This window comes from Hemibagrus wyckioides, linkage group LG16 (genome assembly GCF_019097595.1).
Source record: "Hemibagrus wyckioides isolate EC202008001 linkage group LG16, SWU_Hwy_1.0, whole genome shotgun sequence".
Lineage (NCBI taxonomy): Eukaryota > Metazoa > Chordata > Actinopteri > Siluriformes > Bagridae > Hemibagrus > Hemibagrus wyckioides.
The window spans coordinates 16,961,949-16,978,921 of record NC_080725.1 but is presented as its reverse complement, the minus strand read 5'-3'; the positions used below and the strand labels follow the sequence as shown (position 1 = coordinate 16,978,921).

Here is a 16,973-nt window from a genome sequence, read left to right as displayed (position 1 = left end):
TGATCCATCGCCATAATTCTTATGGTTTTTCAAGTATGTTTTTTGCCCTACTTTTTTGTATGAAACCAAACCAAACCAATTATCAAAAAAAAAAAAATCAATAAAAAATCAATTTTGCACTGATTTCGGCAAACAGACCAGGTGTTAAAACACGCTTAGCGTATTAGTCACTCATCCACTTTGTAACATTACACTATAAGCACAAGTAAACACAAGTCCTTTAGTATAATGGATCCAGAGCTCTCATCATTACAAGTCATCATCATTATTAATGTCTTATCTGACACTGACAAATGACACCAAATAATGTGCTGTAAGTGCTAAGTGCTAAAGGCTCATAAATAACTCTCTTACATGCGTCTTACTAATGTAAAGTACTACACGGTTATCCAAATAACGATAACATATTCTGACATGCTGCACAGTCAGTCTTTATTTCCTGTCCTTTGTGTTATCAGGACAGTGGTTAATGTAATCAGAGCTGAAAAGAACCGAGCCCTAAAAGTGGCTTTGTTTCTTATGGTAAAAGGAAGTGCTCACTTGGCATCATGGCTTAAGCCCGTGTCTGGGTTGGAAAGGAAGAGGCGGCTAATATTATGCATCACCCAGGCAACTGGTCCGAGTCATCCGTTTCAATTTTGGTGGTGAAGGGCACGGTCCAGTGGTGGTGCAAGAAAGGGCCCTAATCTGGAAGGAGGACTGGGGCGGTTATTGCATTCCCCCTTTTACACCCACCCTCCACTCCTCCTCTCTTATCCTTTTTCTCCTTTCTTCTTTTTTATCCTACTCCAAAGAAAAGACAAATAGGTTTACATGCAAGCAGTTACTGCAGGCTAAGCGACCTCTGGGACTGATGTTTTGGACGACTGATGGTTATCTGAGGAGTTGCAGTAGGCTTGACAAAGTGCTTATTTTCTTCTGTTTTTCTCTTGACTCCTCTTCCCCCTTCCCCTCTCTCTCTCTCCTTCTCTCTCTCTAGTTCCTCCGAGGGAACCGCAGGTGACGTGCCGATCAAACACGTACCCCAAGGGCTTCTACTGCAGTTGGCACCTCTTGCATCCCACATACATCCCTACTGAATTTGAAGTCGACGTCCAGTAAGATATTTTGTCATTTTTTTCCCTATACATCCTGCCCCCTCGCTATATCTGTTTCTATTTCTGCTTACTGTCTCAATCTTCATCTGTCACCCGACCCTCCCTTTTTCCATCCCCTATCTCGCTGTCTGTCTGTCTCTTTCTCTCTCTCTCTCTCTCTCTCTCTTTCTCTCTCTCTCTCTCTCTCTCTCTCTCTTTCTCTCTCTCTCTCTCTCTCTCTGTCATGCGGTGTCTGGCCTCATGGAAGAAAGCGGCCTGCCTGAATCAGTGATCTATGCAGTCAGCTTCTCCCTGGTGAGAGCTGATTAGGCCTGTCGGAGAGACAGAACTCAGATTCTCAGCCCATAGCCCTTGCGGGATCCTACCAGACATGGACTAGAGCTCTCTCTCTCTCTCTCTCTCTCTCTCTCTCTGTCTCATTCTGTCACTTTCCTCTTTTCATTCTCCTTCAATTTGATGTTCATTTACATGTATTCATTTTGGCTGATATGACCTACACGTCATACAGAAGAGCAGCTGAGGGTTAAAGGGCATGCTCAAAGATCCAAAAGCGGCAGCTTGGTGATGCTGGGATTTGATCTCACATCCTGATGAGTAACCCAAAGTCACTGTTTCTGTTCTTTCTCACTTTCTACATTCTTTCACTGCTCTCTCTCTATCTATCTATCTGTCTATCTATCTATATCTCTGTTTTTCTATTTCTACCTCATTCTTCTTTATTTTTAAGGTGCATGAAAAAAGTGCTTGTCCTTAATTACTGAAATCTATGTGATTCAGTGGAAGCTCTAGAGAGACCTCTACAGAGGCAGCCTACATGCCATAGCCCCACGTCATGCCAAAGAGCTGCCTTTCCGGGATCGTTTTGTACTGATCACAAATGTCACTAGGCAATTTCACAGCAGGCGGCTCCTCATTAATTTTCTACAGCCAATATGTCACATTTGAATAATCGTTTCTGTGCTTCTAAACTTGCTAGTGTGACTTTAAACTCATTGATTAAAAATGGTTCTTAATTAGGGAACAATGGCCTTTATTAACCTATCCTATTAACAAATAATAAAGAAATTAATAGCATTACTATGTTATGATGTCCAGATTATTAGGTTTGGGATTTGTTTTTATATGAAGACTCTAGTAACTGACGTAACGATTTTTTGAATTAACAATATGAAGGCCAGATACTATTCACTTTTGTGGATTGAGTTTTTTTTTTTTTGCCAGTCCCTTTGCTCTAGGGAAAGGAAACGATATCAGAAGAACAGTAATGATACTGTAACAGCACCCAGGCTTTCTGGCAGATGGCACCCTGGGGCAGACTCCTGGCAGTCTCCCACTCAGCAAATCTATTCCTGTCTTATGCTTTGTGGCAAAATATCCCATTGGTAAAAAAAAAAAATGCAGCTTAATGTATGTGAAGAAAATGCTTAGGGTGATCTGATAATAATTGTCAATTGATGACAAAATATTAATAGTATAATTCAAAAGAAAAAAAAACATGAATGCAGTTATAAGAAAATTCATCAACACAGAGTCCTGTGTTAAGTGAATCATTTTCCATAGACGATTATTATGACTCTTCATATACCTTGTATTCATTCATAGTTTCAGACAAGTTCCTTATCACGTATGTTATAGCGCTTTGCCATTCTGTCATTAGCCTCTGTTTGCTTATGAATGGGGGGTAGCTTAGTGGTTAAGGTGTTTCACTACAGATTGGAAGGTTGTGAGTTTGACCCTCAGGTTCACCAAGCTGCCACTGCTGGGCCCTTGAGCAAGGCCCTTAATTGCTCAGTTGTATAAAACGAGATAAAATGTAAGTTGCTTTTGATAAGGGTGTCTGCCAAATGCCGTAAATGTAACAATGTGGCAAAAATACACTGGAGAATCTACAACACTACCACTGGAGACTCCTTACAAAAAAACTTGAGTGAGGGGTTAATTCTCTGTACCAGTCCCAAGCCTGGATAAAATAGGAAGGTTGTGTCAGGAAGAATATCTGGAGTAAAACCTGTGCCAAATTAAATATGCAGATTGGATTGATCCGCTGTGGCAAACCTTGAACCGGAAGAGAGCAGCCAAAGGACAACGACAAGAACATTACATTTTAAATTGGTTCATTTGCAGCATCTGCGTAAGCTGTATAGAAATAATAGAAATGATAACTTGTTAAAATGATAGCAAGTCCATTAATATGAGCCACACATCCAGCATCACTGCAGCCGTTATGGAAGATTTTAACCAAAAACCTTCACATCTGTGAAAATCGAGCGTTTAGCAGCAGCGTGGTTTAATCACTGATATAAAACCCTGACAAGAAAGTGACATATAAACATTGTGATGACGGCGGGATTGCTTCGGAGGTTCTCAAATCTACATTTGAAACTATAATGAAGTTTTTGGCAGTACTAGAAATCACATGCTCAGCATTTTTTTTTATACTTTATTCTTTACCTATAATAAATCATAAAGATGACTAAAATCTTTTTTTTTTTTATTCATTTTCTCCCCCAGACACAACCAGAAGTCTCTAGAAGTGAAGAGGGACGACGTCCATAAGAACAGATGCCATGTGAAGTTTCCTGAGCTCTTCTCTAGTTATCCTTACCAAGTCAACGTCACAGCCATCAACGAGCTTGGGAGAGCGTCCACGGCTATCAGCTTCGAGGAGTCCAACATGGGTACTGCCTTTAATCTCTCTCACACTCAAGTGAAGAATTACAATTTACGAATGATTTTCTGACATGATTCTGTTCACATGCAGTGTATATTCTGTAAGACTATTACAACATTTCTATACATACGTGTAATATATATATACGTGTTTATATACATTTTAATTTCACTTAAAATATACTGTTTTTGAGGTTCCTGTAGCGCTCCTTCTCCAAACCTTCTCTTAATCCTGTTTTCAAATTACACACATTCAAAACAGGACACAAAGAAAGTAGCTGCAATGGATTTATGAAGTATTAAAAAGACCTAAAAATAGACATTTTATGGACCGTAAAAGTGTTTCGATGGTCGAGGTGCTGTGTGGGTTTGACCAAACGAACACACTTAGCCTATAAACATCAACATAAACTGTACACGTTTAAACATAACCCTCCCTTTGCCAGGCTGCTTGCTGTCTACAGCCATTCATGTCAGTTACTCAAATCGTGTTTGGCATCTCAGCCTGCGTTTCATGCTTGGCCTGAGAATAGCCCTGTAATCATTTAGCGGGGGCAAAAGAATAGAGGTGTCCAAAACATCTGGCTCATATTGTCAGACACTGAGATATCTCAGGACCACCGACATGTTCTCCTCATCGAGCCGGGAGACGCCATGCTGTGACTCTGTGCCATGGGAATGAAGGGAATATCTGATCTCTAAAAAAGGGGAAAAAAAAATCCAATAAGGATGGGGGAAAGAACAGCATAGGCTCCGAGGAACTAAATGAAGTGTTTACATGCATGACTGCATGCATACTTGATAGTAATAAAAATGCTAATGCCATCTGGATTACTGGATTAACTGCAGAAATATTTGCCTCCTAGTGAAAACGATGATTTATTGAGGCAAGAAAAGCCCTCGTATTAAACCTGGCCACAGCAAATTTGATTTGATTCAAAAACAGCGTCATGATTAGTGTATGTTTCGATAACGGTTAAATAACACGTTCATGAACCTGCACAGGGTATTAGTGCAGCAGGATGAGCTGTGACTGAGAGAAACAAATTGCTGTACGATTACATACAGCTCTAATGGCTTTGGCATATAAAAGTCTTCCTGCTGCACTGCTTGTGCAGGCGTTGTTGCTGATATTGGTGTCAATATCATTGATGTCTATACCATGTGATACTATGAGACTTAAGCCTAGTGTGCTTGGCTTGACAGCGATTTTGATGTTTCATAATTAATGCCAGAAATCAAAGCTTCATTTGAAAATATCAAGAGGAGATGCTACAGTACTTTACTATATATTTAATATGATCTGCTGTTTATATTGTACAGAAATTGTAAGGATGGCTGATACAACAGTATCAGAGAGTATGGTCATAAAAAATGATTGAAAGAGTGCCATGAATTGTGCTCACACTAATGTATACGTGTTCAGAGAAACAACACAAATGAGGGAAGAGCGTTTTACCTCAGTGAGCATTGAGACACTCTCAACAGGGCCTACAGTTCTCACATGGGTCAAGGTGGACCTAACAGCTCATTTTTAACACTGCTACTGCTCTGAGCACTCAAATTAGACATCCACTGACTCTATACTGTTTAAATTCAGCATGAGGAGTTAGCAAGACTCAGCAGCAGCAGCCAATATAAGCTGAGCTAAATAAAATGTTCCTTGATTATACAAAATGGTTTAAATCCTTATCAATGAAAACAGAGAAAGAATGAGCGCTTTGATTTGTTGCCTTTATGTCGCATTACACAGCCATGTCCGTCCTGTTAGGTCACTCATGCATTTGTTCGGTTTTTGTGTACAGGGCAGCGGCGCCTGCCCTCCTTCCATAAAAGCCTGAAAGAGGCTGAAAGAGGGCTAGTCGTGTGTTTGTCCCAGAATTGGTTTAAACAATATCCGCACAGTGTTTCCGAGTTGTAAAAGAGTGTTTCATCCATGCCAGGTCAGGACTCTGAATATAAATCTAAGCCAACTGTGTGTACCGTGAATAGTTAAGACACAGGAGAGGGAGGAGGTTTGGCCGGAGCTTACCCCCACGGTTCAGGGCATCTCTTTGTCCTCGTTGTGTGTCTGTGTGTGTGAAGCTAAACCGCAGAGCAAACACTGTGAACCTCAGCCACCACGGGGAGGGAGGAAGAGAATGACCACGCTGTTGCTCTCTGCCCATTTCTCATAAACCTCAGCTCAATGGGGCAACCCAGAAAGAACTGCATGCATTCAGAGATGTTTTTGGCCTAAAGACTTTCTCGAGATGTGTTGCAATGTGGATGCCCTCAAAGATGCGTGTATTATGTCAAACAGATTTTCCGCTCAGCAGGAAGTGGGACACTTAGACGCCATTGTCTTGTGCATATTTCCTCTTTTATAATAAAGTGCTTTTTCGATGCTGTTTATTTGCACTAATCCTCATTGGTAGCAACTTTCAAAGCAATGCCGTCCCCAGTGCTACAATCGGGACTATTGTAGATACGAGCTCTGATAATGCCCTTGTTGATCCACAGTGAAACCAGATCCTCCAGAGAAGGTGGTGGCCAGACCCATTCCCAACAACGCACGCAGGCTTGAGGTGACCTGGAACAGCCCGTCCACATGGCCGGATATCGAGTCCTTCCCTCTGAAGTACTTCCTGCGCTACCGTCCACTGATCAGAGACCAGTGGCAGCATGTAAGTGCAGTTTTTATTCGGATTTGTGAGGCGGTCACCAAAACAACAAAGGGAAGTTTTATTAAACTAGACTTTCAGCAAAAAAAAAAATGGAAAAGAGGGCAGTTTAACACATGCAGAGGTAAATGCCTTAAGTCTGCTGAGTGGGATTTCCTCACACAATAAAGTCACAATTTGATCAATTTGTTATGATGCATCTTTATGTCATCAAAACAGAGAGGTGCACCTCTGTTTTAAGAGACAAGGAATGATGTGGATGATGCTGATGATCAAAGTGAGAACTCATTTTCACCTTATAGTTCTTTACAATTTATTGTAGTTGTTATGTTGTAAGTAGATAAGGATATAAATGTAGAAGTAGACACTGAAATATAAAATCATTTTGCTGTTTTATCTATCTATCTATCTATCTATCTATCTATCTATCTATCTATCTATCTATCTATCTATCTATCTATCTATCTATTTATCTGTTTGTATTTACACTACATATACTGTATATATCTCTAAAAAGAAACAAATCAGATCAACTCATCACCATAAAATTAATAGATGGATAGATAAGTAGATAATTAGCTAAAATAAATAAATAAATAATTTATGAGAGAGAGAGAGAGAGAGAGAGAGAGACAGCATTACTTATTAACATGGGTTTATTCAGCTTGGGTTTGAAACATCTTCCTAATTTCCTAATGTCTCTATATTTCATTTTGGCTTGAATCTGAGTTCACTGACTGGTGAATCTACAGTTTATTGCTCACATGGTCATCTTTTCACAATCACATTTTCACAATACTGGCTCATTCAAGCTTTAGTCAAAGGTAGCAGAACAATCAGAGCCTGTCAGATTTACAGTCAAACTTTAGCTGGCTTTCTTTTAGAGAGGCTATAGTAAAAGACCAATCAGTGTTTCCTACTGATGCCATCACACTGGGATTATTGGGATTTTACATTATTCAAATTCAAATTTTATTTCATATACACAGTATAAAGTACTTATGTAGTATGACATGTAGTGAAATACTTTTTTATGATGGAGTATAAAAATTTCAAATTTCAAAATAGAATAATAAGGAAATAAAATGCAGTTTGCTGTACAGGTTAAATAAAAATGGGAATATATTGGAAATATTGCATGAGGAAATATGGGAATATATTGCATGGGAAAATATGGGAAAATGCTGCATGGGAAAATATGGGAATATATTGCATGGGAAAATATGGGAAAATGCTGCATGGGAAAATATGGGAAAATGCTGCATGGGAAAATATGGGAATATATTGCATGGGAAAATATGGGAAAATGCTGCATGGGAAAATATGTGAAAATGCTGCATGGGAAAATATGGGAAAATATGGGAAAATGTTGCATGGGAAAATATGGGAATATATTGCATAGGAAAATATGGGAATATATTACATGGGAAAATATGGGAAAATTCTGCATGGGAAAATATGGGAAAATGATGCATGGGAAAATATGGGAAAATATTGCATGTAGAGTCTTTGCCGTAAATGATGGTGTCCAAGGTGAAAAGAGAAAGTGGTAGAAGTGCAAAAAAAAAAAAAAAGAAACAAAGCATGGTCGGAGCAGCGGTGAGGGCAGCCAACCTTATCTTGGAACATAACGTTGGATTGCAGGTGTGCACATATTCCACATTTCTCTCAGTAGATCCCACAGGTGGCTTTTCAGAATTGACAGCAAACAAGACTGAAATTGGTAGGATTACAGTAGAGGATGAAGGGTTATCAAATCTGGATCTTGCACCTGCATTGTTGATGATCTCTCTGTGGAATGCACTGATGAATGCTTTCTCCATAACTGCTGATTTTCCAATTGAAACACAGCCTGGAACATTTGAAAGATTTTTTTTTTCTTTGAGGCTGAAGTCCTGTACAACTGTTTTCTACTGATTTTTTCAGGGTTAACATTCTAGTCTCCCAGCCTACATCATTTCTCTGTTATTCATGCAATTCCCACCAGGAGTTCTGTCAAAAATGTGGAAAAGCATTCAATCGATACCACAATTGCATCTGTAAGACTGAAGGAGATATTTTACAAGAGATTGATTATTGGTGCAATTATTAAAGAGAAACATCCCATTGCATTGTTGATCATTTCTTTGGTACTCACTATGGGCAAAAGTATCTGAATGCCTAAGGATTGAATATCCCATTCCAACATGATGGGCTTTAATATCTAGTTTCAGCCTCCAGGAATCAGGGAAGATCTTAGGGCATGACTTTGGGGATTTGTGTCCATATCTAGCTATAAGAACACATGATGTTGTGCACTGTGATGTCCAGCAAAAAGGCCTGGTGTTTTAATTCAGCCAAAAGTGTGGTTGAGGTCAGGGCACTCAAGTTTTTCCACTGTGTCCTTGGCAAACCATGTGTGAGCTTTATCATGCTGGAACATAGTTGGGTTTCTTAGTTCCAGTGAAGACAAATCTAGCACTGTTGGCTCAAATGGTTAAGGCTTTGGATTGTTGATTGGAAGGTCCATCCCTCTCTGCTCCAAGGGCGCTGTATCATGGCTGACCCTGTGCTCTAACCCTATCTTCTTAACAAGCTCAGAAGAAACGCATTTCACTGTGCTGTAATGTAGATGTGACAAATAAATAAAGTTTTCTTCTTGTAATGCTACATTACATCTTAACTGCAGTTTTGTGGCACCAGTTTGAGACCCATATATGTGTGTGATGGTCAAGTGTCCACAAACCTTTAGCGATATAGTGTACATCAAATCTTATTATGTGTCCTCAACTACTAAACTGCCATACTAAATAGTGTTCACTGATACTGGCACATGTTAGATACCAAGGCAGTATAGTATCCCACCATTTTATTCATGTGCATATGATTTGAGACACAAAATACACTGAGCAGGTGTGAGAAGTAATCATTTTCCGAGAAATATGTTAGCAGTTCCAAGGAAACTAAGAAATATTTTATGGCTTTATAAGATGTAATTCATATTCCAGTAATTGATTAATGCTTCATAATATAATTGCTCCATAAAACCTTCAGTTTTTGATGCACAGTTTAAATATCTGAGCGAAAACCTGTTAAACAGATTTATTGCTGATTTTATGCACACTATAGTCAACAGTTTAGACACACTTATTCAGCCAAGGTGCTAAGGTTTTTTTTTTCTTCTCATTTAGAATAATAATGAAAACATTAACACTACAAATTCTCAAGCACCGCAGTGAGGAACTTCACCCAGGAGGCTCTTCTTAAACTTCCTAAATAGGCCAAGCTCCTGATTGCTTCTATATTAAAAAACTACTTGTTAGGGGATTTTAAAAAGTTTTTTTTATTGTAAGAAAAAACGTCTTATTTACAATATGTAATTAGAAATAAAATTATATATGTAAATATACATATAAGGTGCATTAAATAAATGGTGCATTTAAATGAAATTTTTTTTTAAAATTTCAATTATATGATTTTTAATACATTTTTAAGACATTTAAAAAGTACTTTTTAATTAAAAAAAAGAAAAAGTATATTTAAAGATAATTCAATCTACAGTAACCAAACTTTTGCATGGTATTGCGTTCAAATGAATGTTTTTATTATTTATTTATTTAACATTTTGTTTCAGAAAAGAGGTATATAAAGGTAATAACTTCATTACATAATTATTTAATTGTTCATAATCCTTTAGTACAATATCCATCCATTGTCTATACCCGCTTTATTCCTAATTAGGGTCACGGGGGTCTGCTGGAGCCTATCCCAGCACACATAAGGCGAAAGGCAGGGGTACACCCTGGACAGGTCCCTTTAGTACAATATATTTAAGGCAATGAAAGAAGGTAGAAACTTTGGTAGTGTATTTGATCAGCAGAGGATTTTCAGGGTGAAGCGAGGGGTAAGGTGTGTTCACACACACTTGACAACTCTGCTAATATTTGGTTCATGGTGTATGCCATAGTTTCCAGAGGATTGGAACATTTCAAACAAAAGTCCATCACTAGCTGTTTAAGCCAAGTTCATAACATCCTGTTTCTGTAAAACTTTGTGTACTGAACTTTTACTACATGTACATATTTCCTGATATTGGTCTGTAGCTGGGGCCAGAGCATAAACAAGCCGTAAATGTTAAGTTAAAGTCTGTGCGTATTTATTCAATAAAAAGAAAAGAAGAAAAAAAAAGAAGAAGCAGATGCTTAATTGTTGTAAATGCATTGCTGGTTATTTTTTTTTGTGTTTTCTCCTCCACGTAATTTTTTTTTTAACCACTTTTTTCTTCTTTTCTCTTAATTTTTTTAAACTTTTTTTTTTTTTTTAAAGCCACAACATTACTGACTTTGTAACCCTTTATATACTTCACACACCAGACTATAGAGTTTTTTTTTTTTATCAATTCAGCTGAACACGATGACCTGAAATTATTCTTAAATCTTCCCATAATTCACCCAGGGACTTCTTTAAATATTGACCTTTGCGAGTCTGAGCCAAATACAGACAGTTTATCCACTACAGGAAAGCTAATACTCTTTTCCTTCACTTTACTTCGTCTGTGATGTAGAGGCCCATGTCTCAGCTGCGTCTCACATATGATAACACTCACTGTATCATTGTAAGAGGGCTTTGGAGAGATGAAAGAGACAGGTCAAAGTGTAGGAAGCCATCCATTTCTCCGAGTCAGACGTCACTGACTGATGGACGACTCGGGCCTCGCAGAGGTGCTCGTGTTCGTGTTCATGTTAGAAGGTGAAAATATGTGACTGAAAGCAGTTCAGTGGACTTGACTGGTTGATAGTGTGTGTGTGGGTGTGTGTCGGTTAACATGTGCTAGTGTGTGCTGTTGTGGATGAATTGTGTGGATTATTTTCCATTGAAGACTAAGCTAATATATATCAAAAGCTCTTATTAATTGCTAATTATTTCCACTGCGAAAATGCACTTCTGGTTAGATGCTAACTGTATTTCGTTGCCTTGTACCCACATGTGCAGTGACAATAAAGTTGAATCTAATCGAATTTAAAAGAATTTTTTTTAAAAAAAACACTTTCTTGATTTGTGCTAAGATATTGACTTATATTTGCATTAAGACGACCCACATGAAATCAACCTGCCAGAGCAGCCAGCACAGAGAGGAGAAAAAGCTGTAGATGATTAAAAACATAACAGCAAAAGTTATTTATGCTTCAGAGAGATCTAATAGGAATTTACAGTGCAAGTTCATGAGTTCACACAATTCCAGCGCTCTTATTAATTCAAAAGACGGTAATAAAAGACGAGTTTAAAAGTATATAAGGTCAAAAACTGCTATGAGTCAATGAATTATTGGTATGGTTATGGACTGTACAGCTTTCCACTCGCACGTAGTCAATATTGTGTAGGATATGAAGAGGTCTTGACCCTCGTTCAACTTATTTAGCTATTCAATATTATTCAGTGCATACTATAAATTATTCAGCACCTGCAGTTAAATTAATTGGAAACGTGCGGTTACGACAGGGCCATAAATGTAAATCTGTGAGTTGACCGTGTTTCAAGCTCCCAGAAGATCGAGAGAAGACAATCACAGGAAGATTGTCAGAGCAGATAAAACCTTGTACCTTGCTAAAGAAATGACTTTTAAATTCTATTTAGAAATCCTCAACCGCCATATCGACTACATCAAGTAGGAATGTGTTTTCTCTGTGTTTTATCTATGAGCGGATTTCTTTGTCCCCCTCTGCAGTGCTCAGACCATCAGTGAGGTGTAACAGAGTACAGTATAACTACCTCATGCATTCTCTGCATTGGCATTTATATAATGGTTCAGTAGACGTGTGATTTTGCAGTATTGTTGAGAAGAATGGCTGCAGTGGGAAATTCAATAGATCCTTGTTCAGGCTCGATTGCCATTGATTGTCTGGAGACAGGAATGAGGAGAAATCTGCTGCCAGAAAGCCTTGACATGCTCCAACATGTCGCACTGAGCTTTCAAAGATAACCACGGCATCTCGGAAAGTTCAGCGGCTGACCGCAGTTTGATCTTTATGCTTCAATGGAAGACTTATTTCCATATTGACAGTTGAATTGTTACTTTTATTTCATTTCCCTGTTATTAACGTCTAAATGAAGCAAATTAATAGCAAAAGGCTGTTTATGCTTTTTGAGTTATTTTTGCTGAAAAGCATGCTAAGCATTACCTTTTCTCCTCAAGAGAAAAGGAGAAGCAAGTGATAGATTGAGAGTGCTGAGAGAGGGAAAAGGCCTGAGACGGCAGTGAAATGGCCACATGTGTTTCACGCTTCACTTTGCCGTCCAATAAAAGCAGCAGGCTAGAGGACGGACGGACGGAGAGGAGACGGGAGAAGGGTGCAAAAAGCGAACATAGCAGGCCGTTTGTCTTTCCTCTCCTTTTCGTTTCCAGAAATGATGCCTTTAATGTCGGGACTTAACGAGCACCGCCGCTGCCACTCGCCTAAAAGAGAAATGACCCGGGATTCTTGGATCGCAGGCGTAGAAAAAAATTTTGTCTTAAAGGACACCGGGCTTCTTAGTTCAGCTCCCGAAGGTGTATCCTATTACAGGTGATCACGGCTGTGTGACTGATCAGTGTTTAAGTCTGCTGAGGGTTTTTTTTTAACAAATTACACTGATGGTTGAGGTTTTTAAAGGCTGCATCTGACGCCAGAATGTAGTAAGATATGGCGCTAGGAGAGTTGCAGGAAGCATGTAGATTTTGAATAATTTATGGACGTCCATAATAATCATCACGAGTCCAACACCGGTTTTAGAGAATAGTGGAAGGATATATTTTCAGCAGATATTCAGGTTTCACCTTTTTTTTTTTTCGTGTGTGTGTGGTCATGTTTTTTGGTCATGTTGTTTATAATTTTTATACTAAAAAAAACACCTTGAGGCAAGACTGTAGTGACTCCATCAAAATATTTTAAGTGGATTGAAATACTTTGCGCTTGAAAAATTCTGTAGTAGAAATTTTTTTTTTTTAAATTGCTGGCTGTCGAGCATCTAAACCACTGAGGCTTCTGAGGCTTCACATGTATTTACTGTATGTAAATGATTTAGCTGAAGCGTCAAGAAAGGACGGATTTTCATATCTGGTCAGTTTTGTGACATGACAACATGGCTTGTTCTGGAAAAAAAAAGATTAAAGATGACTAGACAGATGTGCATGGCTCTAGTCAGAAGTGGTAACATGAACCAAATTGATCCAAGTCTTAAGTAAAAAATTAATTGTTGTTTTTCTTTTATAAGAAAGTGACTCCCTCAGCTGTCCTGATTTTCAGCTTGTCTCAAACGATTAGCCTTCTAGATCATTCCGTGATGCGTGAAATCCAGTGTTAACCCATCCAATCTACTCATCGTTCCGTCATTGGTCATCCTGATTTAAAATGCTAAGCAAGTTCAGTATTTATGACTCAACATCCAGTAGCGGACTGAATCAGGAGCAGAAGGCGATATTGACGTTCTGCTTGAAAGCCTAATGACCAATGACAGATGAGCTGAATTGTCAGCTGACATTTCATGTTTGTTCACAAGAAATCCTGACAGATCTGGGTTTTATAGTTTCTGGTGTAAGTAGGGATATTGGTTCTACTAACTAAAGAACGATCTAGAACGAAAAGCTATCAAAATCCATCAGTGTGTCAACATTTTTAACCTCACACATGTATTGTGGCCCAGGCTTAAGCATTCACAAATTATGAGTAGCTATATTTGTTCAAATAACTGGTAAAATGTTCAATACTGTTATATTTATGTTGCTTTTTTTTTGCACCTAGAGAGTGTGTAGACGCAGAGGCTCAGATATCAATACACTCGCAAAAATTTATTGACTATCTGACCATGTTTCATAGTTAGCATTAGCCATTAGACAGCTCACAGCCATGATATCACTTTTCAGTCCCCATCCATTTTGGCACTGATGGCAGTGAGTCATAATGCAGAGGGCACTGGGAATTGGGCTGGCCGTTGTTCCTTGTGTGTGTGTGTGTGTGTGTGTGTGTATGTGGCTTGTCTGTACATGGATTTGTGTATTCAGGGCATGAATGGTCAGCTGTACCTGCATGTACCTGTACATATGGATGAAATGTGCAAGTTTACTAACTATTCTGTGTTACTCAGTGGCTCGGTCCATCCAAAAGTCATTCAGGAAATTTATTCATTCAGGGCAAAAAATGGTGAACAGGAATGCTATTGCTAAAGCTAGTGCTCTTCCATATGAGTCCTTGGTAGCCTTGGGTAGTATTCCCCAACTCATTTATCGATCTTGTCAGAATACAAAGCCTGTGGCTCTAGGGTGTGTTTCCTTTGCCCTATCTATTCTGACACACACACACACACCCACACACACACTTTCATAAGACTTGCACACGCACAGAGACTTTTCAGGGGACTAATTAGTTCTTTGCGGAGACCTGCTCCCTAGCAGTGGCTCATCCTTAATGGGAACGGCATCAAAAGCTCTTCTCTATTCGTCGTTTTTCTCCCACACTCGACTCATCATCTCTGCACGCCTTCACACCATGAAAGAATTCAAGGGTCATCAGGAGTCGCTTTTATCCGTGTGGCCTTTCCTTGCATTTCAATTGGGTTCCTGAGCTTTTTCTCTGTTGTTGTTCTCTTCTCTTCTCCACAGTCGTGCTGCATGGCCCATCTCCTCCTCTGTCTCCATTGCCCTGGTTTTAATGGGCTCTTGTGCTTCTGCCAAAAGTCACTCTCCTCCTCCAGCCGGCACTTAGATTAATCAATAGTCCCCAGCATTGCAGTACCATTAGCATGGCAAAGGAAATTAGAGGCAAAAAGGGGGCCAGTCTGCTCTGACATCAAGCTCATGAAAGCCGACTCCTTCACCGCGCCCTACCCTCCTCCATCCTTTATTACATGGACAAAAACACTAGTAAATTTTTTTTTCTTATTATTTTGGTGTCCTGTAACAATTTTCTGGTTACAACACATACTTTATCAAACCATTCCTCTGCCTAACATGTAATTCTATCACGCCTGTAATCAACCATGGTCGCTTTTTAACACTGGCCATGGCAAGTGCTTATTATTCGTCATTATCTATCATCACACTGATCAGTCCTTCTGTCTCATTCATATGCTGACACTCAAACCTTTTTCACATCTTGTTATACAGCCGATTTCTGTTCCTCTTTTTTTTGTGGCTCACGGTGTAAAAATGCATGCAATTCCGTGCTGTCTCTTTCTGTCTTCCTCTCACTTCTTCATCAGTCCGCTCTTCCTCCCCTCCCAATGAATTCCAATATACTGAATAAACAGCATTGCTTTGCTTTCTGATTTGTAAAGAGTATTACTCTTCTATTTTGTTGACAAGGATGGAGCATAAATAGCACAACTGAGGGCACCTTGGTGCACCTCGTGATGTGATTTTTAAGGGAAAATTTGATATGTAGTTGTTGTTGTTTTCACAAACGTAAGAGACAGCAGTGGCGGCATATGCTTCAGAGCATCCGATTAACAAATCTAAAAAACAAAGGCCTTCATTCACAGCTGTATACATTGTAAGTGACCTTTAGTTTGCTAATCACTTTTGCTAATCACTTTTGCTAAAAATTTCCTTTCTAGATTTTGCACTTCTCTTGCTCTTATTGTGCTTCCTGATCTAAAATGAAAAGTGCAACATGTAATAGAGGCACATCGGGGCTGGAATCACACTGCCCCATGCTCTTTTTGTGAACATTGTCAGCGTGGTGGCAGCAGCAGCAGCAGCAGCAAATAACCACAAATGAGTCTTGGTTTTTACACCAAATTGGGCTGGTTAGAAAATATCCTGCAGCCAACTAGATCTTGTGATATAGCAAATAATTGCAAAGGAAATTTTCACAAACAAAGGCAAAGTATAAGTACGGAGAGTATGAATATAATGTAAGATTTATTTTCAGAGAACGGAAAAGGGAAATGGGGATTATGGAACGATGTCTGTGCATCACAAATGCGTCATTTATGAGATGTAGTTTGGCTGGAAATATTGTTGAAACTTGGGGAAACTCAGGTTAAATCCACGAAAGGAAAGCGAACCTGCTGATTAACTTGTAGTACTTTTAAATGCTTTAATCAGACATGTAGTGTGAGTTTAATGATACTGTTTCAGACTGTACATTAATTAGTAACTACACACACAGCTGAGTGCAAAACTATGGAATGATGAAATCATGACATTTAACATGGGTTTAGATTAACAAATGCTCCTTCAGTGCAAGTAAGAAATGGTGAAAAGTGTGATGTGAGGTAAATCAGATAGACAGACAGACAGATAGATAGATAGATAGATAGATAGATAGATAGATAGATAGATAGATAGATAGATAGATAGATAGATAGATAGATAGATAGAAATGGCTGCATTACATTACTTTTTATATCCTTCTCTAGATCTGGGAACTGTGTGGCAGAGGCAGGGGAAGGGGCAGGGGATGGGGCAGGGGATGGGGCAGGGGTGAGGGGCAGGGGAAGGGGCAGGGGAGAGAGGAAGGGGCAGGGGGCAGGATTTAGGGGCAGGGGGCAGGGTTTAGGGGCAGGGGTGGGGAGTGGTTTACAGTAG

At 39.1% G+C, this 16,973-nt stretch overlaps 1 protein-coding gene across 2 annotated transcripts in view; it reads left to right on the top strand.

The window, feature by feature from the left end:
- The window catches only part of cntfr (ciliary neurotrophic factor receptor), a 167,758-nt gene that overhangs the window by 129,158 nt on the left and 21,627 nt on the right, over positions 1–16,973 (top strand). For both annotated transcript variants that reach the window (XM_058412770.1, XM_058412772.1), the window contains exons 4-6: positions 980–1,097; positions 3,609–3,775; positions 6,270–6,433. In XM_058412770.1, coding sequence (XP_058268753.1) covers positions 980–1,097; positions 3,609–3,775; positions 6,270–6,433 — 449 coding nt within the window. The remainder of the gene's footprint in view (positions 1–979; positions 1,098–3,608; positions 3,776–6,269; positions 6,434–16,973) is intronic.